This window comes from Sitophilus oryzae, unplaced genomic scaffold (assembly GCF_002938485.1).
Source record: "Sitophilus oryzae breed Bouriz unplaced genomic scaffold, Soryzae_2.0 scaffold_1059_pilon_pilon, whole genome shotgun sequence".
Classification (NCBI taxonomy): Eukaryota; Metazoa; Arthropoda; class Insecta; order Coleoptera; family Curculionidae; genus Sitophilus; species Sitophilus oryzae.
Genome location: NW_022145681.1, coordinates 2,876,200 through 2,902,260, shown reverse-complemented (window position 1 = coordinate 2,902,260; position 26,061 = coordinate 2,876,200). Strand labels below are relative to the sequence as shown.

Sequence of the window (26,061 nt, the reverse complement as noted above, 5' to 3'; positions counted from 1 at the left end):
CAGGCGGCCTCGACGGCCAACGGCTGGGATCTTGGTTAGCTATCCAATTATTCTTGAAATTGGCTGCAAAAATTTGCTGCTAACTTCAGCTTTCAGAGGCGGTGCTGTTGTTTTGCTGGAAAAATATGTTTTCGAGTTCCATTAAGGGCATATCATCAATAAGAGGTCCAAAGCCTACTAGTTAAAAGTGGCGAACTTTTAAAAATTCTGTATTTCGAAGGGGATTATAACAAAATATCAAGTGTGCTATATTTTTGGAAAAGTAATTTTAAATTCTTTTTAGTTAATTAAAAATATAGAGGCGGGTGTCCCAAATAAAAAATCATTTTTTCTGTTGATAACTCTTAAATTATTAATTTTAAAATAATTATACTTAAACCATTAAATTCTACGTAAAAAGGTGCTTTGAAAATGATTTCGTAGAAATACAAAATTTTCCATAGCAAAAAAGTTACAGCGATTTGTTAAAAATGCACGTTTTTGAAAAACACCCCGTAACTCCAAAACAGTAACATATATTGATGTGCGGTTTTCACTATCATGTTTTTGATGAAAATTGAGCTCCAGACATCGATATTAGTTTTCGTCTATCTCCTATAGAGAAGGGTGTTTCCATTTAAAAGCGCCGAATTTGACCCACCCTGTACATAATCAATTTAAATCTTATAAAAATGTGTCAATTAACTGAAGTAATTAATTAAGGAAATCAATGTCGCATTGACCCTAAGTATTAAAAAAAATTGCTGATTAATCAATGTCACATTGATTTTAACTATGGCAAAACATTTTAAGAAGCGAGAAGTAACGCAAAAATACTGGTTTTGAATTGAAATAATTTTAATCATTATAATTTCAGGATAGTGCCGGAAACCAATCAACATGGAGAAATTTTTGGAAGAAGATGAAAGTCTTGTTACCTTTTATTTGGCCAAAAAAGGACATGTGTTTACAGATGCGCGTACTAATTTGTTTTGTACTGCTGGCGGCAGGCAGAGTTATCAATTTATATGTCCCAATTTATAATAAGTTAATAGGTAAAATATAAAATAAATAAGAGGGTATTCCTGATTTAATAATTATATACTTTTAGTTGATTCCCTATCTGAGCAGGATAAGAAGGAACCAAGTTTCAGATGGGACCTAATTCTTATATATGTAGGGTTCAAGTTCCTTCAAGGTGGTGGAACAGGTGGAATGGGTTTTCTAAATAATATGAGGTCATTTCTGTGGATTAGAATATCACAATATACTACGCGGGAAATTGAGGTAAATTTGTTATTCCGTAGAAAATGACGAAATAAATAAATGAAACAAGTTTAGATTGGAAAGTGTTCACAAGAACAATGTAAAACTATTTGGCGCTGTCCTTGCAGCAGACGCGATTCAATATTTTTGATAATTTTGGAGCCGTTCTGTTTTTTTCCGGAATTATGTCGCTAAATATTGTTTATTCAAATTTATTATTATTTTCTTTCAATTTTATAATATACACTGTGTTGCATATAAGAAACTTTATTTTATACAAGGACATGTATGAAATACCTAAAATACATTAAAAAACTGTAAAAACCGCCGCGTGAAGCAAAAAAATAATTACAATAATACCTATAATATTTATTATAATGCTGGGTCACAGTTAAAGACTGATATCTCCCAAGTTTAACATTTTTTAACATTCGCGGTTGAAAAATATGAGGATTTTTTTTTGGAAATCGATGTAATACAACGATGTTCTTTGCATTTTACTGTTCACACAACTTTTAAGGGTTTTTAATGCCATTTTTTCCACTATTATTACGGGTTTGCGCAAATAAAATTTAAATTAAATTTACAAGATAGCAATATAATACGGAGTTTAACCATAGTTTTTCAATTGCAAATTAATCTTCATACAATTTTATGACACCCGTATTTTTTTATTTTAGTTCAATTTCATCCCATTTTTTTTTAAATAATTAATGAATATTAAGAATTTCAAATTTACAATTTTGCAATCTCTGACGTCACCTATCAAAAGTATCACGGTTTGCCACCAGGTACAAAGGTAGGTAATTAAAAACCATTTTTCTAAATGTGTTTTAAAGTAGATATAAAATTAATTGTAAAATAAAACTTAAGGAAATTACGTTAAAATGATCTACACAGCTCACAGCAACATCTTGTACTTTTGCTGATATATTGTTGTCTTGCCGCTTCAAACCAGGCTCTTCGACGGCTTTCATCCAAAGGAACAGTTATAAAATCTTTTTCTGGAGAGCCTTCAGAGTTATTTAGACAGCCCTTCACAAAACAAACTTTAACCCCTTCATTACAAAAATAATAAAGAGGGTACAATAAAACAAAATTGAAAACTCAAGTTTATTTAACGCCAGACGTAAAATCCACAAAATACAAATCTAACCTCGAACGCCTCGAACATCCGAATAACTTTGGTAGTGTTTATTGGTTCGATAAAAATGGCAGTAATCTGTTAATTATAAAAATTTAAGTTTTAATTTCTACTAGTAAAAAATATAAAAGTAAATTTAATATTGAGGTAATAAAGAATAATCCCACATAAAAACGTATTTTTTAATGATCTTAATAAAAATAGAAAAATCTAACGTGATTTTAAGATATATGGTGCAAATACGGTAGCAGAGAACTAGACACGTCATAATATTATTCTTCAGAGGCTCACGCCCTCTGTCAACTATTCAGTCAAATGCTGAGAGGTGACGTCACAATTTTCTACGCGTCATTTCAAACCAGTGAAATTTGTATTGAATTTGATTTATTATTTATTCCTTAATTGTAACTTCGTTGCATTTCTTTTTGTATTGAGGGAGTACTTTTTAATCACTTCAATTTAATTTTATATTAAAAATAACAAAAATTTACTATGGTTAAACATCGGATTACTTTGAAAAAGATCGCTTAAAAATGTTTCGGTATTTTTTATATCGTCGGTGAAATGTGATAAACTGCTAACTCCATTATTCCTAATTTTACAGGAGAGCAAAAAAACGGTACAAAAAAATATGTACACATGTAGGAAGAATTTTTATGCGTTAATATGATAAAGAAATAAGCATTTTATTTGCTGGGGAAGAATAAAACTCAATATTTCGTGTTACTTCATTTTTTTCAGACACAATAGGGAGATAGCAGATATTCGTCTTGCAGAAATAAGAAATAAAATTATATTTCTGGAGATAGCAACCTTTATTTTTTGAAATTTTGAAAAGGGAATTGAATATTACCCAAACAGATTTAGAAATAATCAATTAAATTTAAAAAATATGATATTCATAACCATATATTTATAATATCGTCGGTCTAGAAGCAAAACGTACAAGTCCAAAAACGAATAAAATTTTAATGCATTTTTAAAGAACTGAAGTAGCAGCATTTTGGACTTAATGAATATGAAAATAATTTAAAAATTAAACTTTAATTCTTAGAAGATATGGTAGAATCCGTCCATGCCTATCCTATATTACAACGTTAGTAGACCGAGCTTCGAAAACCGTGCGGTCATTATAGGATGAAAACAGCGCGATTTTACTAAATTTTTATTACTTTTCTCCTTATTTTCTTAATTTTTATAAAGATTATGTATTATTTACGTGGAAAAACGTTAAAAAAATAAAACTGATTAGGTATTATGGAAATTCTTGTACAAGTAAGTAATGGTTATTTAAACTATTTATAGCACGCCGATTGCTCGCATATAGATAATTTCGTTTTTCCCCTTACCCTTTACGGATACCCCGTATTTACAGAACGGATCGACGCAGGGTCGAACTGGCCATATTATATATATAACTATTAGGGGGGCCCAGCTTTCGCGGGCCCCCTTTATAGTTCTTTATTTATTCTTAACAATATCTGCTTTTGCATTGCATTATGGCATTTACATTGCATTGGTTTACCTTGCATTAGGGTAGCTCCCTGATTTCTATATAGGGTGTGATGGTAAATCTCGATAAAAGAAACATAATTTTTTCTCTTTATCGTTTTTTCAATTAAATCCAAAACAACCGAGTTATTTCACTTATAAAATTTCCGATTTTTTGCTAAAATTTTGAGAATCACTCGATTTTCTTTTTGTAAATGTAATCTACTACCTATGTTGCCATATTACAAACAAAGTATGATTTTAAACTAAAAATTAAAAAAAATTTCCACATTTTTCTAAAAAAATTCCAAATTTAAAAAAAATTTCGCTCAAAAAACCTCATAATCGTGTTTCTTGGGTCGAAATATACTACCCCTAAAAATATTTGCACTTATTTAAGACTCACCCTGTCTATAATAGGGAAAAATTGACCAAAACGTAGGGCGTAAAAATATGCAAAAAATCCACAGGGGTCCCTCCTTGTCGACGTACTGTACTAAAGAAACATACAAGTAAGAATCCGTGTGTTTGCTTTAGCGTGATCGTAACGGAAATTACGGAGATAGCAGTATTTCGGTGGCTATTTTAGATCACTGGGAGTTAGCAGATATTATTGAGTTAAAATAGCAAATTTTCTTTAATGGGAAAAAATGTATTTGCTTTCCCTACTTATAGAGTATTTTTTTCTCTTTCTAATGGTATAAAAAAACGTATTAACATAAAAAATGGAGTTAGCAGGTTATCACGTTTCACTGACGATATTTTGAAAGATTTCATAATTTTTGAAGATTCTGATTTTGATAAGAGAAAATTCTTTCTGTCCTTGTGTGTTGTTGTTCTTAACAGCCGCTATAGCAGCGCCGGATCTCGTATTATGTTGTACGCCATCTAAAGCAACTATAAGTTTTGGCGGGAAGCATTCTACATTTATTTCCTTTATCTATGTGTTATTTTTTTAAACAAATGTTTTGATAGATACTTACTAGATATTTAAGTAGAGTTTTTCTATATTTTTTTTAACTCTACCTATCCAAAATTTTTCCAAATATCAAAAATTATTAAGCGTCTTATATTTTTAACATTGTATTAATGTTGTTTATATTATACTTTATACGTTATATTTATTTTAATATACCTATCTGATCTTTAGGTTGAGTTGTTCAGACATTTACATAGTCTTTCACTAAAATGGCATTTGGGCAGAAAGACTGGTGAAGTATTGAGAGTTATGGATCGAGGAACAGACAGTATTAATAATCTTTTAAGTTATATATTTTTCTCGATCGCTCCAACTTTAATTGATATTATAATAGCCGTTACGTATTTTTGCTCCGCCTTTAATATGTGGTTTGGTTTCATCGTTTTTACTACAATGATCTTATACATTGGTAAGTATAAAAATTGAAGACTTCTATCATTAAACTATTTTTCCAATTTGTGCTTATGTTACTGTAAATGTCCGAAATGCGGTAAAATCTAGGATTTACCAAAAGCAAGTGGTAGTAAAAACCAACCAACCCCACCAAATAACCACCTAACCAATGCATTAACACCCCCAAATAACCAGGCTCCCCAATGGCATTAACACCCTCCAAATAACCAGGCTCGCCAATGCATTAACACCCTCCAAATAACCAGGCTAACCAATGCATTAACACCCTCCAAATAACCAGGCAAACCTAATTAGTTAATGTTCTTGGTAAATCCTAGGTTTAGCGCGCTTATCCTAGACATTTACAGTAGCACTTATATTTGACAACTATTTAAATGATTAATGTTTAAGGTATCACTATCTGGGTTACGGAATGGCGGACAAAATTTATTAGAAAAATGAATTTGGCCGATAATGATACAAGAGCCAGAAGTGTTGATTCGCTTCTTAATTTTGAAACTGTTAAATACTATGGCGCTGAATCTTATGAAGTAGAAGCTTTTAAAGAAGCGATTTATAAATTCCAGGTATAATTCCGGGCCTAATATTAATAGCATTTTAAACTGAATAGTTAATTTATTTGTAGGGAGAGGAGTTTAAAGCAAATCTTTCTCTAAATTTTCTTAATACGGCTCAGAACATTATTATTTCTGGTGGACTGTTAGCCGGTAGCTTATTATGTGCTTATATGGTTGCGGATAAGCACGTTTTTACCGCTGGCGATTATGTATTATTTGCTACATATATAGTGCAGTTGTACGTACCTCTCAATTGGTTTGGTACATATTATAGGTAAGTTTGACCTAACAACTTGTTATATTTTTTAAAAATTACTATGCAAAGCTTTTGTTGGAGTTGATCAAAGACATCTAAATGGGTAGACAGAACACTCCATTCATAAAACTCAATTTTTTAGAATCATACATGGTTTGACACTTTTATGAGAGGTAAAAAGAGATGGGTACATAAATATGACAACACGGTTGAGTTTCGTCTATCTTTCTGTCATTTGGCTCTATCAGTGACGTGACGGTGGCGTGATGTTTTTTTTATCAAAAACTAATGAATTTTATCAAAAATTGATTGGGATTGCCTCAGACCAATTTTTCATTATAACTAGTTTTGCCTGACGGTAACTCTAATTTCACAATCGAAAGCGCCAACAAATAAGAAAATATACGTATTTTTTTAATAATCTACTTATAACTAAACTTAATAATCTACTTATAACTAACTAACTACGCTACTATAAGCTTGGCTAAAGATAAAAAAACATAATGACACTTACCGTCGAAATATCAATTCCCGGGTTACAATAATCTACCTTTTTACATACTATGCATTGGCAAACCATCGTAGATAGTTAAAACTACTTTAAATAGTTTTCTTTGCAATAAACACTAATAATTATTAGAAAGTTGTTCAAAAGCTACAAAAACTTTCAACTACCGCAGAAATCTCACAACCGCGCGCTGTCAAATATAAGTTGAATGAAAACGTCAAATGTCAGCGTAATTCCTACAGATTTCGACAATTTCGTAGTAAAGCTGAATCCACAGCGATGCCGCTAGTTATTGTAATTTCCCTAATATAATTTAATTAGAAAACTAAAAATAATTTCAAAGGTATAATCCTGGCACAATCTATGTATATTAATTAAAGTTATATATCTATACAAATATTTAGTTTAACGTTTCTATAGGGGTACCCAAAAACATTAATAACAATAATAACATTTGGAACTCATCAACATACCGCGTAAATCTGTAATCGATTTTTGCGGAACACGGTTCGTGATCGCGATAAATGTAAATTGTTTTGTTTCCCTTTATTTAGATGTCTTTGGAGTTGATAAAAATTATGAGAAAATAGTTTTCACGATCAGGTGTTGAAAAAACTACAATCAATTATTTTTAATAGATTACGAGATATCGATTTTTGAATTCAGAGTTCTAATAGCGCGACCACTGTCGAACACCAACTCAATTCCACTTATTTTTACAAAAAATGCAAGTGTCTCTAACTTGCACTTAAAACTTTTTAATTTATAGGGAAAATTACGACTCGTTAATAAATATATAAGTATCGTGAGACGTAATTAAATCGTGAAGCTGAACGCATGACGTAAACCTTTCCCTAGAATTTTAAGTACTGACAGAGGTATTGATTGGGTCTACCGGTTGACTGCAACAAATCTGCTTATCCCCTTCCACATCTCTTAGCAATGTGCGTAGTTTCTCGGTTTATTTCATGCGTTTGGCAACTACTGTTCTCTCTTTGTTAAGTAAATTATAAACGCCATTGTACTCTTCTTACTTACGGAAATCTCGACCCATGACTAACCGTTGTCAGCCCTTAGTATGTGGCCTAAATATTTTTTTAAAAGATAGGTCCATTAATATATTTATTGGACCCATTCATATGTTTTATTTGTTTAAAAACTTTTTTTAAAAAACTAGTTACTATTTGCTCTTGTTAAGTAGTTCTGTAATTGAATAATAACATAAGGACATAATTTATGACACATTGTTAAAACTAATTTTTTAGATCTATTCAGAAAAATTTTATTGACATGGAAAATATGTTTGACTTGCTGAAAGAAGATCAAGACATTATAGACGCTCCAGGGGCTGGACCTCTGGTGGTTAAGAAAGGAGCTGTTGAATTTAATAATGTTACATTTAATTACGTACCGGAAAGACTAGTGCTGAAGAATATAACTTTTTCTGTACCTCCTGGCAAAACTGTAGCTTTGGTGAGTATTTATTGCACTAATATTATATTGCAACATTCTTTTAACATGCATATATTTCTATAACGATATCAGGTGGGCCCTTCCGGTAGTGGAAAGAGTACAATAATAAGACTGTTATTTAGATTTTATGATATAGAAACAGGATCGATAATTATAGATGGTCACAATATTAAGACAGTTACACAAGAGTCCTTAAGGAGAGCAGTTGGTGTCGTTCCTCAAGATACAGTTCTTTTCAATAACACAATCATGTAAGTAATTCATTTTTATAAATTTTTATTTAGATTTGGTGGGTGTATTTTTTTATGAATGACTTTATATTTTCTTTTTTAGGTATAATATTAAATATGGCCGACTAACAGCTACAGATGCTGATGCGATAGACGCTGCTAAAGGTGCTGATATTCATGATAGAATATTAACTTTTCCAAATCAATATGACACGCAGGTATTATTACCTTTTTAGTGTAACAGTTTGTTTATCTGTTTCAAAAACTAGTATAGAAATTGTCGAATTATACATTTTAACATTTTTTCAGTTTGTCATTTTTAATGTAAATTGCAAATAGCTGAAATAATGAACTTTGAAAATAAAAAAAATGCTTACAATTTTAGAGCCACCGGTTGATGACGGTGTACTACCATAATACCGGACTACCATAATACCGTAATATCGAGATATTAAAGCAAATGGCTATTAATAACACAGGCCGACAAAAAAAAAATTTTTCGATGTAACACAAAGCTCAATAGGATATTGTGGTAGAATGAACCTATCTAATCACGAAAGTGGCAAAAAAAAAGTCGTAACACGTAAGGTTTTTTTGTTACATTAATAAAACATCATTCAATATTACAATATTCAATATATTAAGATAGCTATTCAAAACATGATTTAAGAACTTCTTAAGCCTAATACCGATTATATTTTATAGTTTACACTCCTCAAACATTACTTATACCTAAAAAGTACAAAAACAATCGAAACGAGATCAAAACATAAACAAAAACTTTTACTTTTTCCTTTTATGAGGGACCGCGTCTTCTCTCTTCAAAAACCAACAGTAATCACCCATCATGGCTGGATCCCATCGTCCTTGATAACGAATTTCCATTGTCCTTATGTCTTGATGGAATCTCTCACCTTGCTCATCACTGACAGCACCCATATTTTCAGGGAAAAATGACAAATGAGAATGGAGAAAGTGAATTTTTAAAGACATTCGGGCACCAAGCGATTTATAAGCATCTAAAAGCTCATTAACCAATTGTTCGTAGTTCGCATCCTTATTGTTTCCCAAAAATCCCCTCACTACACTAACAAATGAGGTCCATGCTCTGAGTTCCTGCCTGGTAAGCGTGTCTGTGAAATTTGTGTCGTCCAACAATTTCCTGATTTGTGGTCCAATAAAAATACCCTCTTTCAATTTGGCATCACTCAACTGGGGAAAGACTTGCCTTAGGTATTTAAATCCATCACCTTCTTTATTCATAGCTTTCACGAAGTTTTTCATGAGGCCAAGTTTGATATGAAGAGGAGGCAGGAGGACGTCTTTGGGGTCTACAAGAGGGATATACTTGACATTTTGGGAACCCGGTTGAAATTCACTTCTTTCTGGCCAAATTTTCTGTACATAATGATGATTTACTGCACGACTGTCCCACAAACAAAGAAAACAGCAATATTTTGTAAATCCTCCCTGAAGTCCCACTAAAATTCCTATAACTTTCAAGTCCCCACATATCTGCCATTTATACCTGTTGTAGTTGATTCTATCTAAAAGCATGCGCATATTTTCATAAGTTTCCTTCATTGTCACTGAATGGGCAACTGGTATAGAGGGTTTTAAATTTCCGTTATGCAATAACACAGCTTTTAGGCTATATTTCGACGAATCTATGAATAAGCGCCACTCACAGGGAGAATGTTCTATAGAAAGTTCCTGCATTAAGCCATCGATATCAGTACATGCACACAACGAATCCTCCATACTGTAGAATGCAGAGAACGGAGCATTTCTTTTTCTAAAAGTGGTGATTTTTGTTTCATTGGCTAACAGATTCCATTCCTTAAGCCGGGATCCAAGAAGTTCTGACTGCTGCTTTGATAACCCCAAGTCACGCACTAAGTCATTCAACTCGCTTTGAACAATCAAATGTGGCTTGTCGGAACCGCCCTCTGGGGTAAAGGTAGGATCAGTACACTGGTCTCCAGAGCTGTTTGATTCAATATCTTCCTTATCTTCCAAAACAATACCTTGCCAGTCTAAGGGCGCGATCGGCACTGGGAGATCTGCACCATGAAGAACAGGTCGTATGGCAGACGGCAAATTGGGATACTCGATCTTGTGCTTTTGTTTTTTGGAAAAACCTTCAGTTTTCGTCAGGCAAAAATAGCAATCGTCAAAATGGTTAGTTGGTTCTCGCCATACCATTGGAACCGCAAATGGCATTTTTTCCTCTTCCCTTTCATCCACTGCACAAGCGACACGCTACAAGTAACGCAGCACACATGAGGAGCCCACTGCTTGTCTTGATCTCCAACCAAAACTCCAAAATACTTGAAGTAGGCTTTCTTCACATTTTCAGAAAATGGTCTGGCTTGTGATTGCACCATAAATTCTCCACAAATGTAACAAAATCGATCAGGAGACACTTTACAACTGCGGCGCGTTTGACTTGACATTTTCGTACTATTTATCTACACGCATAGAACAACTCACGTCGAAAATCAACTGAAAACTGAACTCTCTTATGTTTTTCACAATATATTATAGTGCACAAAATGCGTCCCTTTCAATCATCCCATCATAAAATTTACCTGTATGTAAACGAATCTACCTAGACTTAATACCTGACATCTATAAAATTGACTACCTGCAAAAAAGAGGCGTAATTAGGCAACTGAAAAGTGGTACGTGTAGGAGCTTCAGGAGTATTTTTTCTGTTATTAGAAGCATATTTTTATGAAGAAATTCTGCAACTGACTCGTGTTACAAAAATCATGTCGGCCTGTGTAATTAGCCACATACTTGATGTACTTTCACCTTATTTTTTGTAATTAACTATATTTGTGTAACACCAAACGTTCCAACCTTTGGTATTAAAAAAGCAAAATAAAACACTAATATACTGCAATACGGAAAACCACTTTATTTCCTATTTTTTTCGGTAATTAATTATTACGCTTGGCTAGTTTTGCCATGCCTATTCCGTGCCAACTGAACGCCTTATAAACGCTCAATTTGTAGATATTAGTGTAATTTTAATCATCTGCTGATGATGCTGACATGGGTAGCGTAACGTGGGTCCAGTGCAAAAGTGTTTTGATGTATTGTGGTGAATTAGTGTGTTATTTTGATATAGGCTTGGTGCATTCTCCGACGGTGCTGCCACCATCGGAGAATATCGTAAACAATCGATATATACAAATACACAGGTTTAAATAGCGAGTATATGAAAATTTTATTATTTAATTATTCTAAAAGTGTTAGGAAGTATAATTTGTGAAAATTCTAAAAATAAAAATAAAAAAGTAAATATTTTGATATCTTCAGAAGATCTAACGTATTATAATTTATTATTCCAGTTAAAAAAACTTTTTAGATGAGTTGTTCAACTACGGTAGCGAGCATAGTTTTCACCGGTTTTGCTAGTGAGGTATAATTGGGGCTATTTCGGCTATAACGAAATTTTTTAAAGGTACATAATTATAATTTTAGAAGATATTCATAAAACATTTAATCACTAGTTGATTAAAAAAACTATACCATTAATATTGCAAATTATATTTTATTGTCTCATAGTATATGTCTATTTAATTTTTTGATTATGTAACGAGCACTTTGTTTACTTACTTGTTTCAACGAACTGCTTGAATTCATTTTTGTTTTTGATCAAATTGGTGTGATGAAGCTATAAAATGTTGTTTCAGGAGAGTTGAATATCCGGGAAAGTTGAGTTATTGAATGTTATTGCACCCAACAACACCCTAATTACGATCTCCTTTACGTGTTAACATTTTTTCGGCAATTTTATTAACATTAGAAATTGTCACAACACAACACGACGCGACGCCTAGTTCGAATTCTTTTTCACTTATTTTTTACTACCCGAAACAGCGTTACATCACACAAATCTCATACCTGAGTGTTATAGTTTCAATAACTGCACTACCAAACTAAATACTTAAATATTATGACAAAACAACGATTTCAATATTATTTTAATGCGATCAACATGACGGCGTGAACTATATATTGATAATTTCAGATTTTTTCCGTTGAAGCGCTGCGGTCGGAATTTGTTGAAATCAAGTGAAATGCACCAAGCCTATATTTAATACATAATGTTTCTAACAATAACACCTTTTTTTACTCATTAATGAATACACATACATTTAAAATTCAACAGGTAGGTGAAAGAGGATTGAGACTGAGTGGGGGTGAGAAGCAAAGAGTGGCTATCGCTAGAACTCTTTTAAAGGCTCCTGCAATTATTCTTTTGGATGAAGCTACCAGTGCTTTGGATACGCAGACTGAAAGAAATATACAAGTGAGTATATTTATTAAATAAAATGACATAAATAATCATGAAAGTATAACAGTGTTTTGTGTGTGTGTAATATGAATTTTATTTTTCTTAATTTAAATGCCAAGTTTAAATAACGCCGAACTATATTATTTAACTCCGACGAAAATACATAATCAGCAGTATGGTCATTCAGCTAAAATTTAATATTTTTCAGATGAACTGAATAAAAAATATGTTTTGGGAGAAACTAATATTGGTTTGTCTTTAATACCGGGTGCGTGTTAAAAGTGGCTCATCCCCTATAACTTTTTTATTTTTTTCAGGTAAAAAAAACGAGATTTGGTATGTTAGTATATGACACAAATAATTAGGATTGACTGACCTCATCAATTGTTTTTGGTCACTTCTTGTTTCATCGGAAATGACTACAACTTTTGATTTTTAAACGACACCCTCGTTTTTTTTACTTTATTCGATAGAAAATAACATTCTGAATGGAATGACATATCATATGTCAACTTTTGACATTCTCGCATATGTGTCAATTTGGAATTGTAACATGCGGTTCATACCGACAATTTGAGTCGAAATACCAGGTGTGTGGTACCAAATTATTTGTAAAAAATGCTTTTCCAAATATGCTAATGAACCACGCTTGATCCATTTGAAAAAATTGAGATATGATTAAAAATATGATTTAGGCGTCTTTTAACCGGCCAGGACAAGACACGAAAAACATTAGACGATTTATTTTTCCAACGCTTCATGATTAAAAATTAGTGTTTTTAACACAGCAATGGAACTCTAAATTGAAATTTAAAATACGATTTTTTAAGCGGAAATTATAAATATGAAATGACATATGCATTGTTATTCTGTTCAGAGTAATTTTCTATCGAATAAAGTAAAAATATACCGCGGGCGCCATTTAAAAATGGGTCATTTTCGGGAAGCAGGAAATGACCAAAAACAATTGAATACGTCAATCTGCCACGCGTTTCCTTTGAAGGAAATTGATTAAAAAAAAAAATGTTAAATTGTTAAATTTTAAAATTATTAAATTGAAAAGAAAAATTATGAAATTAAAAATTTATAGAGAACCGAAAAAAATTAAATAAAAAAAAAAAACGTCTTATTAAACTGTGGAGTGTGCGTGCAAATAGGCCCTAGCTCTGCCGAAGAGATGGGGTGGGTTTTAAGCGCCACTGGCTTTGCACAGATAAGCCAGAAAACCACCAAGATATTCTTGGAATCTAACAAGACTTGTTATTAAAAGAAAATATTAGAAAGATAAAAAATTAAGGGATGAATGAAACACTAAGATAAATTAATAGAGTATTGTATAATGATATTAAATTAAAAAAAAAAAATGAACCAAATTTGATGACGTTGTATATACTAAATTTAATTAAAAATTGAAAACTGAACCGTATGTATGTACCTTAAACTCTGGAACCTTGAATCAATATAAGATAAAAAAAAAGGTAAGTAAGAAATGGGAAAACAAATAATAGGGGAAGATAAAATTTCAGTAAACGTTTACTTGTTTCTGCTTCAAACCTGATCCAGCGACGTAGTTGCCAAGCTCAGTGCTTCAGAAGGATACCACTTCCAGAGAGACGTACTGGAAAAAGTCTGTCAGAAAAAGCAAGCCAGAAAAATGCTTCGTAGAAAAATCCTCGTATAAAAGAAAAATCCTGTCCAAAAAAAGTTCTGGTCTCAAAGCCTGGTGGAAAAATCCTGGTCTTAAAAGCCTGGTCCAAAAAAAGCCCTTGCTGGGCTTCACAAAAAATCTAGTTTTTTTTTCTAATAGATGGATGTTCAAATTGCTGGATTCAGAAAGCAGAAATTACTGGAACAGGTGGTGGTTTTAAGTTCCTCTTCCCAAGAAAATCGACGATGACAAAGAAATAAATCAAAAGGCTTTCCCAGCCACGAGCAGATTAAAATCCCGTATAAAACGGCTCAGAGATACTTTTAAAAGGTAAGGTACAACTCAAACAGCAAAAGTATCCCTTATAGTTCTAGTCAGTGATTATCCCCAACAAACGGGTAAAACAGGAAAATTCCAACAAATTACACTGACTAAAAAACCTGCTTTGAAGCTGAAGGGAAAAATGGGAAACCTACATCGATCAGATAGAGTTCCGCTCCCAAGAAATTTGACTTATACTGCAAAGTTGCAATTTAATATTCTGGGAATTTAGAAACATTGCCAAAATAAACATTACTTAGAATTAAAAGTAAATTCCAATAACCATTCAAACACAAACATACCAAACCTTATGCCGGTGACGATGCATACAAAATATTACGGAAAAGATGTCGATTATGCAATCAATAATTATCAGAAAATACAAACATCAGAATTTAAAGGAAGTACTGCTCAACCTGACAACAGCGTGTATGCGCCGAATTCACTCATCTCAACTGATCTGAGCAATTCAAATATAAATGACATTATTAATAATAATTGTTAACCTTACAATTTGCAGTAAATAAACAAATGATAGATTTCAAAAAATATGCAGGTAAATAACTTCATTTTGAGCTCTATAATGAAATATAGGATCAAATAATATTTTAGAGACAATCCACACTTGTTAATAAATCTTCTAAGATAATACAAGGACAAGCAGTACCGCAGAACTACTCCAAATTACGGCAAATAGGCCAACATTCAGAAACATAAACAAGTCCAGAAATTAAAGGTAATATTTTGGTGAATTTGCTTATATTAGCATAAGATAATAAATTTTAATTATATTTTAGATTACTGATTGATTACTGACTTGAGATATGGCATGGAAAGCAAAATAAATTAAGCAAAGGAGAGTAAGAAAGATAATGAAATATAGCTGTAATGAATATTTGTTTATAAAAATTAAATGCAATAAATTTATTTATCAGCATAAATAAGAGTTTGATCTAACTTGTAAGAAAAATTGGTATATATTTTTAAACCTAGTTAAAGCTAAATTTGGATTGTTACAACCCAAGCCTAAATTATGTCATATACTAACATACCAAATCGCGTTTTTTATCTGAAAAAATAAAAAAGTTATAAGGGTTCTTACATCTGTTTTAAAAATAAAAAAGTTATAAGTTATAACTAATAATTAATAAAATAAAATAACTAATAAATAACTAAATAAATCAAAGCACTTATTTACCAACTTAATATATTGCTGTGAAACGATATAAATTTTTATTTTGTACAATTATTTCTCAATAGTTATGTTCATTTGTTGTTTTTATTATAGGATTCACTTAACAAAATGTGTGCAAATAGGACGACTATTATTGTAGCTCATAGATTATCAACAGTAATACACGTTGACGAGATACTAGTTTTGAAGGATGGCGAAATAGTAGAACGGGGAAAGTAAGTATAATGGTTCACAGTCTCATTGATTATTACTAGTGATGTTGATTTTCGTTACTGTTGATTACTCATTATTACAGTTGGGAGTTGGAATCTTTGGTGTTACACAGCAAAATAAAAACACTAAATCAGCACGATACACCAAAACACTTTTACTTTTACATTGGACGCGCGTTTCGCTAAGCATGTTAGCATCATTAGCAGATGATTAAGACTAACTAAAAAATACAATTTGAGTGTTTATATACTCGCTCAGTGGGTACCGAGTGGGCGTGGCCTGGGCAAAAGGAATTTTTAAGAATGTCAATTATAAACTTGTGTATAGTGCTAATAATAAATTACAACAATTATTAGGTAATCCAAAGGATAAAACACCTCCACTGGAAAGGTCGGGTATTTATGAAATTTCTTGTAAAGACTGTAATCAGAAATATGTTGGGCAAACTAGAAGATCAATTTTAACTAGATTTAAAGAACATTTAGCTCAGATAAGATATGGTAGACCGGATATATCTTGCGTTGCTGAACATATTGTTGATAAAGAACATTGTATAGATCTTAATCATTTAAAATTAATTCAGCAAGTCTCAAATTACAGGCAATTAGATGCATATGAAAGCATCAGAATTAATAAATGTAAAGATAGTATGAACAGACACAACAGTCCAATTCCTTCAAGTTCTTTGTTCCTACTACTCTAGTAGCGGAAACGCTCGGTGAGCTCTGACTCGGTTGGCCACTCGGTACCCACTGAGCGAGTATATAAACGCTCAAATTGTATTTTTTAGTTAGTCTTAATCATCTGCTAATGCTGCTAACATGGTTAGCGAAACGCGCGTCCAGTGTAAAAGTAAAAGTGTTTTGGTGTATTGTGATGGTTTAGTGTTTTTATTTTACTCGTTACTCGAGTACTAAGTAATCATTTCAAACAAACAAATTTTTGAGACAACTTTCACCTCTCTGGTGAGTTTGGTTTGGTTAACCTAACCAAAAATCGCTTCTAAGTACTCACTTTCGCCACTTAAGAAAGCTCTATACAAAATATCATACCTCTAGGACTAATTTAAAAAAAATATATACCTATGCAAAATTTCACCACCAGTTTTAAGCTTGATTTTCATGCATCCGTTATCCGACGATACGATATTAATTTTATTGGTTGAATTTGAAGACTGATCGAAGCCTTTAAATTCAGCCAATTAATATCGTATCGTCGGACAACGGATGCATGAAAATCAAGCTTTACTCCCTTATAGTGTGAATTTCCAGAAATCGCTCCTCAGTGTTCAATTATGTCACCCAAGAAACCTCTGGGCTAACTGTCATCCATTTAGAAGCGATTTTAACAAATTTTTGTACAAACTTTCACCCCTAACTTTACCCTCGTAGGGGATAAATTTCCAAAAATCAAGTATCCACTTTCGTCACTTAAGAATCTCTGCGCAAAATTATATACTCCTACGACAAATTAAAAAAAAAATCTACAAACTTCCACCCCCAATTTCGGTAGTTTCACCCCCTTAAAGGTTGAATTTCCGAAAATCACTTCTTAGTGTTCAATTACGCCGCTTAAGTGTGCAAAATTTCGTACTTCTAGAACAGATTTTAACAACTTTTTATGCAACCTTCTATCCCTAATTTCTACCCCTTAGCAGCCGAATTTCCAAAAATCCCTTCTTAGTGCTCACTTACATCACTTAAGGACCGCATTTGCCAAATTTCGTGTTTCTGTGTCAAGCAGTTTCGGGTGCGTTTTAGGACAGATTTAAAAAAAAACTATTATACCTACAATATTAACCCCCAATTTCATTCCCTCAGAGGGCGATTTTACAAAAATCGCCCCTTAGTGCATAATTACGCCACCCAAGGAGCGTCCGTGCAAAATTTCATACTCACAGATTTTATTTTTTTTATACCTACTATATTAACCCTCTAATTTCAACCCCTTAGCGGCCGAATTTCCAAAAATCCCTTCTTAGTGTTCACTTTAGGAACGCATTTGCTACATCACTTAAGGAACGCATTTGCCAAATTTCGTGTTTCTATATCAAGCAGATTCAGCTGTGCATTATTATTATCATTATTATTATTATATTGACGGTTCGATCTTTATAATTAGTTATAATAATCGTTAAACAACGTCAGACGATGCGAAAGGATGGACGGGTGACCGTCTGGAAACTCTGTCGTGCTGTGGTTCCATGGCAAAAGTGTAAATCTATTGGCACACACTGCCCATTCGTGCCGGTTCGTGAGATCGGATATCTCGTAATAGTCGATTTAGACATTCACCAAGTCGGTAGGCCATTCACAATGATGTGGACAAGGATCACGGTTCGGATTTCGCGTAAAGATTTTTAGATTAACCTTGGCAGCAAAAAGAATACGCTAATTTAAAACTATTTATTTTCTCTTCTGTATTGTTCGACTTGTATACATTTCAGGTTCCAAAACACCTTCAGAAACTCGTGTCTATTCTATCATTCTCCAAGCTCAATTTTTTGCTGATTGAAAAGAATAGGTTTGTTCCAACATAGCAGAGAACAGTTCTTGGTTACGCCACAGCTTACTCATAGACAGCTAGTCAACTCGCGACGATTTACATGGAACATTTCGTACCTACTTCGATACTCGCTTATCTTTAACGCATCATAGCTGTATTTTAATTGATAGATTAATAAGAGAGAGAGAGGGAGGGAGGGAGGGAGAGAGAGGGGGGGGGGAGAGGGAGAGAGAGAGAGAGAGTTGTTCATCGAATCCCTATCTATACTTAATATTATATAAAATCCTCAAGTGACTGACATACTGATTAATCACGATCCTGCTCAAACCACTCAACGTAAGAAGCTCAGTTTTGGCATACAGGTTGATTCTAGGATGTAGAGGTTCGATAAGAAGGGATTTTTCGAAATTCCAGTTCCAAGAGGGTGAAATCCCTCAAATATTACAATATTTTTTATTTAAAAAACGCTTAAACGCGTTTGTTTTTTTTACATATTTTAAGATTTTTTAAAAATGTATACAGGATGTTTCGAAAAATCTGGTCATTGATTAATCACGATCCTGTTTAAAGCGCTTGACGTAAAAAGCTGATTTTTGGAAAACAGATTGACTTTAGGGTGTAGAGGTTCGATAAGAAGGGATTTTTCGAAACTCGAATTCTAAGGGGGTGAAACTATCCCTCAAATATTTTTTATTTAAAAACCGTTGAGTTTTTTGGAAAAACTCTTAAACACGTATATTTTATTTTGTTGTTTTACATATTTTAAGATTTTTTATAAATTTATACAGGCTGTTTCATAAAATATGACCATTGAGTAATCACGATTCTGCTTAAACTGCTTGACGTTTAAAGCTGATTTTTGGCAAACGGATTGACTGTGGGGTGTAGAGGTTCGATAAGGAGGGGTTTCTCGAATCTCAAATTCCAAGAGGGTGAAAACCAGGGTTGGCATTTAAATCAAATGATTTAAATCAAATGATTTAAATCATGATTTAAATCGTGATTTAAATCAAGTTATTTTTATAATTTTAATCATGTGATTTAAATTAGAATAGCAAAGAACGAATGGCTTAAACGTGAATGTTCAGAATTAGAACAGCTGCAAAACTGAAAACGCCCTTCAAATATTACAATATTTGTTATTTAAAAAACGGTTAGTCTTTCGGGAAAATGCTTGGACAAGCATAATTTATTTGTTTTTTTACATATTTTGAATTTTTTTTAAAAATCATACAGGGTGTTCCAAAAAGTTGGGTAATTTCTTAACCACGATTCTGCTTAAACTGCTTGACGTAAAAAGCTTATTTTTGGCAAACGGAAGTCAAATTCCAACGAGATGAAACTACTCCTCAAGTATTACCAAGTTATATAATAATATCGCCATATTGTTTTTTCTCATGCTGACATAAATGTGAGAAAATTTTCTCCGGTTGTATGTTAATGGAAATTCTTGCTTCGCTTTATCTTATCACCATTACAAATGATTAATTCGACGCGAACGAGTAATAAGAAAGGCGTGTTACATTTAAGTCATTTTAGTTATATTAAGTGTAGTTTTAGTTTTTAAAATTACGCTTTTATCATGTTTTATCCTGATTTTTACTAGTCAATTACATAAACGATAATAATACTTTTATTAATTTAAAGGTGTAGAAAATTTTTGAAAAAGATGATATAAAAATATGTCATTATTATTTTTCCCGCATTTCTTCCCATCAGAAGATTTTCAGATACAGAAAAATTGTTACTTACACGAAATGTGAAAATATTCTGTTTTCAAGCAAATTTTTACTTGATGATCAATCAATTTTTAGCCAACCACACCAACAGGTATGGTAGGCTATTAAGATAGACAAAAAAAAAGTTTTTTTAATTTCACTCAAAATGAGTTATTTGGGTCATAAATGACCTAAATACAAAATATTTTCATGGTGTCTGTCCGTTTGTCTGTCCGTCTGTAACACGATAACTCAGAAACCGCTAAACCGATTTTAACCAAATTTGGCACAAAAATACTTTGGCACCCGAGAAGACCCGAGAATCTAGCCATTAGTTTTTGATGGGGGTGGGGGTTGGTAAGGGGGTATGGGAAGGGGTTAAAAAATTTAAAAAATTGTAACTCCAAAATTACAGTAGCTAGCGAAACGCGGTTTTCAATTTAAGATCAGGAATAATATTTGCAACAAAATTTGTAATAACTTCAAAATCAGTCAAAGTCGCAGTTTTTGAGATAAAAAAAATGCTTTTTATTAACATATTTTAGTATGGGCGGCTATACGTGCCTCCCGGCGCCAATTTTTTATTTTATTTTATTGTGAACTCATATATTTTCCTAAAAACATCTCTGTGAAACTGTGGCGAGTGCCACGACTATACTTTGCCTAGTTATATACCACGACTATACAGTTACGTCAGCGGTCACGGGACGCCAGAACAAGGTCATATAAGGTGGCAGAAAAAGAACAAAGGATTTGACAAGGAGTAAAGCTACTAGAGTAAACGCCACGAATGTTTGGGAGTGATTCATCGCTTGATGAAGTTAGAATCGCCACGCGCGCTATCATTTTTGCATTAAAAACGTAAATTTTTACCGCAGACGTAGGTTTTTAGAGGCTCGGTCTAATCATCTGCCTGCGCTCCTCCTACTTATTCTAAAATGTTAGCGTGATTGACAAAGACGATACTATATCGCGTTTCTTTGATTGATTCGTTTTTGTGCGTCAGTCCATTGGTGTGCTTGCAGTGCGACCAATGGGGCATTCCATTTTATATTTATAACCAAATATATGTTTTGACAAGACTTTGACAGTTAAAACAACAAATTACAACAGATTATATATTGATTATTATATGGGTACGAACATAGTGGAGGCAGGTTTCTGCTTTCCGGCAACCAGCGCCGTCTCTGGGGACCTATTCTTGACCACTCGCATCTTCAAATATCGCTCGCATCTCGCATCTCCTAAAAAGCCATATAACAATACACAGATGCGTAACTTTGCGTATATGCATCACGTGTATTGTATATGGCTATTTCGGAGATGCGAGAAGGATTCGGAAGTAGATAATTAAGAGGAAATTTACCTGATTAACTAACCTAACCTAACCAAACCATATTTAAACGCCGCGCCCGCCTCGCCAGGGCCGCACATAGATGTATTTGGTCTATAAACCTGGCCAAAAGTGATATTTTTTTTATTTTCATTTTTTATCTTAACTGAATACAAATCTATAAATACTAAATGTAAGCACGTTTATTAGTTATTAGCTTTTTTAAGTCGTAAGTTGACTGTCAAATAAATAATATATTTCAGTTAAAAGTATGAATTATCTTGAGTGTATTCTGAATATTTCTAAGATTATAAAAATAGTGGAATTGTTTGTAGTGCTTTTTTTGCAAATTGTTCATAATAACTGTCATGATGGATACAGAGCCAGCTTTGTGTGTTTGCTCTGTTCTGTTTTATGCCATATTTTTATTTTAACGTTTCCTTCTATTCTATTTTTTTATAATGTTTTATATTTAAAAAATCAGTGGCATTTTTATAAGGTGTAAGACTATTCGGCAATATTCCGCATGGAAATTAGTATCCGTTCAATGCTTAAAGTCTCCAGCATTGGAATATGCACAAAAATCTTGCCAATATTTGCCAAAAAAAACATTGATTTAAATAGATTCTTAAAGGAAATAGTCTTTACCCTATTAACACCCATCCTCGCTCAAATATCGTCTATAATATACATTTGATCGGTGGAAAGGGTTTCAGAGTAGAGGAAAAATATTGTGTAGGAAAAACAAAATGGGGTTCCATATTAGCAACCTCTCCTCTAATTAATAATTAATATTACTAGCAAAAAAGCAAAAAAATCATAAAACATAATTTTGGCCAACTTTTAGTTCTTAATACCCCCTGTGCGCCGTCGGCGCGTGCAAAAGCAGAAATAAATAAATTTTCGTTCCGGCAAAAGCGAGAACGCCGATGAACGCTGGTTGACGGTGCCTGCCTGCTTTCACTGTAAACTAGCCGATTTGATAACACGCTTTAATTTTTCAAGGTTATAAGCGCGAGGCGGCGCGGCGCTACTATGTAACCATATACAGGGTGTCCCAGAAATAAGTGCAAGTATTTTAACTTAACTGGTAGTATAGTTCAACCCCAGAAACACGCCTATGAGGTTTTTTTCTAAATAATTTTTTTTTGAAAATTCGGAATTTTTTGAAAATATTTTTGGAATTTTTTTGCAATTTTTTTTAGTTTTTATTTAAAAAAAATAATTTCTTGATAATATGGCAACATAGGTAGTAGATTAAATTTACAAGAAAGAAAATCCAGAAAAGATCCAGTGGTTCTCAAGCAAATCTCGAAGTATTGGAAAGAATGTGTAAGGACCAAGAACTATTGACTACAATAAAACGACGGAAAGCAGCATATTTTGGTCATATTTTTCGAAATAACAAATATAGTTTCCTACAGCTGATCGGTGAGGGAAAGATTGAAGGACGACGAGGCAACGGGCGTAAACGGTTTTCCTGGTTTACGGTAACAGCACTGGAATTAAGTTTTATGTGACCTTGAACAGCTTAGTTCACATGGTAGCGACCGATGAATCACGCCCAAACATTCGTGGCGTTTACTATAGTTTTCTTATACTATGCTATTATTTATACTGTTTGTTTTGATCAGCTGTCTAGAGATGTCGCTGTCGGAGGTCATTTCAATTTATAATAGTTGACATATCGACTCCTATCCTACAATATCTCCTAACTGAAATTGTTATGTCGATATATACTACTATGTTAATTTAACTCCTAATAAAAACATAAGGATTCTTGGAGAAATTGGAGGCTTCAAGTCGATATATCGTTAGATGATCCTTTCGTCAGATTTGTTTCATTATTTTTAGACACGAAAATTTAATTGGACAAGAAGGCATATATGCCAACATGTGGAAGCAACAGTTGGATAGTAAAGAAACTTCTGCGGAAAATAGCTTAGAACATAGTACTACTTCAAGGTTTTAAATATTTTAAGGTATTTTTTAGTAACTCTATCTAAACATGGAATAGCGTATTTTGCCGTTAAAGACTTTCTAAAATACTTTTAACTATATTTATTTTATGTAAAGCCTATTTTAGCCAACTAGTGTATTTTCAATTAAGGATATTATAAGTTATTAGTCCAATATAACAAACAAGTTAGTATCAGTTAATACATTTTATAGATTTTGATTTCAGTTTTAATTTTTGCTGTCCATTTTTTATTATTGAATTAATTTATTACCAAAAATTGTAACAGGGATACCTTATGACTGAATAACATTTATGATCAATTTGACAGTTAAACAATTTTGAATGTAATTTTTCACAATAACTGGTCTGCAAAAACGAAATTGTTCTTGAGTCCTGGTACCATTCCTGCTGATTCTTACTTAAATTGACATCCCGAATCCAAATATATACATATACAGGGTGGTCCGAACTGTATTCCATATTCTGCAGACAAAAATAATTAAAAAAGTTCGTATAAATGTATGTCCTAAAATGGCTAGTTTCAGAGATACAGGGTGTAGAAGTTGTTTTATTTCGATTTTCCTAAATAATTTCTGAAGTAACGTAAATATTTGGATGAAAATTGGTATCTGGGAGTTTTTTGACATGAGAAATTCGATTTTGATGTCAATATGACTCTCACCTGTAGAGGGCGCCACCTACATATTTTTTAACTGGTTTGAAGAGTAATAACTTTTCGTTCGTACCTGTATACAACAATAAGTAAAAAAATATACATATATCTACTCAACGTGTTTATTTTTTGTCAATAATGACATGTATTGACTATTTCCATTCTAAATATCTTGAGAACGGTTACTCGTGGCGATTTTTACCAAGAGACATTTTTTACGTAAAAAGTCACGGAAATGTATATTTTTTTTTTCACTCAGTACTTTTATACAGGTACGGCCGAAAAGTTATTACTCTCCAAAACAGTTAAAACAGATGTAGGTGGCGCCCCCTACAAATAAGAATCATATTGACATCAAAATCAAATTTCTCATGTCAAAAAACTCCCAGACATCAACTTTCATCTAAATATTGACGTTATTTCAGAAATTATTTGGAAAAAATCGAAATAAAAATTAAATTTCTACGCCCTGTATTTCCGAAACTAAGCATTTTAGGACATACATTTATACAAACGTTTTTACTTATTTTTATCTGCAGAATATGCTGCCGAAGTTTCCGGAACACAGTTCGGACCACCCTGTATATCTCTTGTTTTCTTCTACCATCCAACATTTCCGGGGGCCCCTCCCTATTTTTATTATTTTTATCACTTTTTGGTAATAATAATAATATTATAGTCTAAAAGCTAGCAACGTTTTCGAGAAAGTATTTTAATACGTCTGGCTCTTTGACATATCTTTTACTATGCTCTCTGGAACAGCATGCTGGCTGCCGATCGGAAGAAGATCCTATATTTTTTATTAATTTAGTCCTTTAAATTCTAGTATTGAATATAAATCGAACGTGTCTCCATAGCACAGTGCGTAGAGTTTCCGACCACGAACCGATGATTCAGAGTTCGAATCCGGGTCAGGCCAAAGATATTTTTATTTTATTTTCGTTTATATTCTGATAGTAAAGTATTAAATAATTCTGGTAATTTAAAAAAAAAACAAATATTTAATACTTTACTATCAGAATATAAACGAAAATAAAATAAAAAAGTCTTTACCCTGACCCGGATTCGAACTCTGAATCATCGGTTCGTGGTCGGAAACTTTACGCACTGCGCTATGGAGACATGTTCGATTTATATTCAATACTAGAATTTATCGGACTAATCTTCTTCCAATGCGCAGTAGTGAACGCAACGGGTATCGGCAGCCAGACGGGCCGCATGCTGTTCCAGAGAGCATAGTAAAAGATATATCAAAGAACCAGACGTCTTGAAATACTTGTTTTTCCAGCGTTGCTAGTTCTCGTACTATTATGGAGGTGAATTTAATTTTGAGAAGTGAAAAAAATTATATTAGCTCTAATCAGTACTAAATAAAACGATCTCTGCCTTTATTTGGTGCTTACTTGCCATTTTCACCTCAAAGTATAACTCTCTTGTCCTATAAAAACCAGCAGTACTCCGCCAACATGCTTATATTCCACTTCCCAGAAAATATCTTTTCCAGCTTAGCGATGTTTTGATGGAACCGTTCCTCGTGGGTATACGAGACTGTTTCCAAATTTTCAGAGAAAAAGTTTAGGTGTGAGTGTAGGAAATGCACTTTAAGATACATGTTACATCCCATGCCTTGTACGCTAAGCAATTCCTCGACCTAAGCGACATAATCATCACTTTTGTGGATTTCTAAAAACGCTTTTCCGCTTTCCTACAAAACTCCATGTTTTCAGAACACCTAGTATCTCTAGAACCCCAGAAATAAAAATGTAGAAGCGAAAATAATCCTTTTTATCCCACCAAACTATTGGAAAGCAGTAAAAATGGGCAGGGGTGTTGTCTCCCCCAAAAACGATGATGAAGGAAAACGCAGTTTCTATTTGGATTTAGGAGGT

At 32.9% G+C, this 26,061-nt stretch overlaps 1 protein-coding gene across 1 annotated transcript in view; it reads left to right on the top strand.

Moving 5' to 3' along the window:
- LOC115876706 (ATP-binding cassette sub-family B member 6, mitochondrial-like) overlaps positions 1-23,718 on the top strand; it is a 36,690-nt gene extending 12,972 nt beyond the window's left edge. Inside the window, exons 6-16 of the mRNA XM_030892596.1 lie at positions 857-1,034; positions 1,091-1,266; positions 5,031-5,268; positions 5,664-5,839; positions 5,899-6,104; positions 7,860-8,067; positions 8,140-8,318; positions 8,401-8,515; positions 12,481-12,621; positions 15,864-15,985; positions 23,394-23,718. Of these exons, the coding sequence (XP_030748456.1) occupies positions 857-1,034; positions 1,091-1,266; positions 5,031-5,268; positions 5,664-5,839; positions 5,899-6,104; positions 7,860-8,067; positions 8,140-8,318; positions 8,401-8,515; positions 12,481-12,621; positions 15,864-15,985; positions 23,394-23,511 (1,857 nt within the window). The 3' untranslated portion in view covers positions 23,512-23,718. The remainder of the gene's footprint in view (positions 1-856; positions 1,035-1,090; positions 1,267-5,030; positions 5,269-5,663; positions 5,840-5,898; positions 6,105-7,859; positions 8,068-8,139; positions 8,319-8,400; positions 8,516-12,480; positions 12,622-15,863; positions 15,986-23,393) is intronic.
- Positions 23,719-26,061: the final 2,343 nt, after the last annotated feature.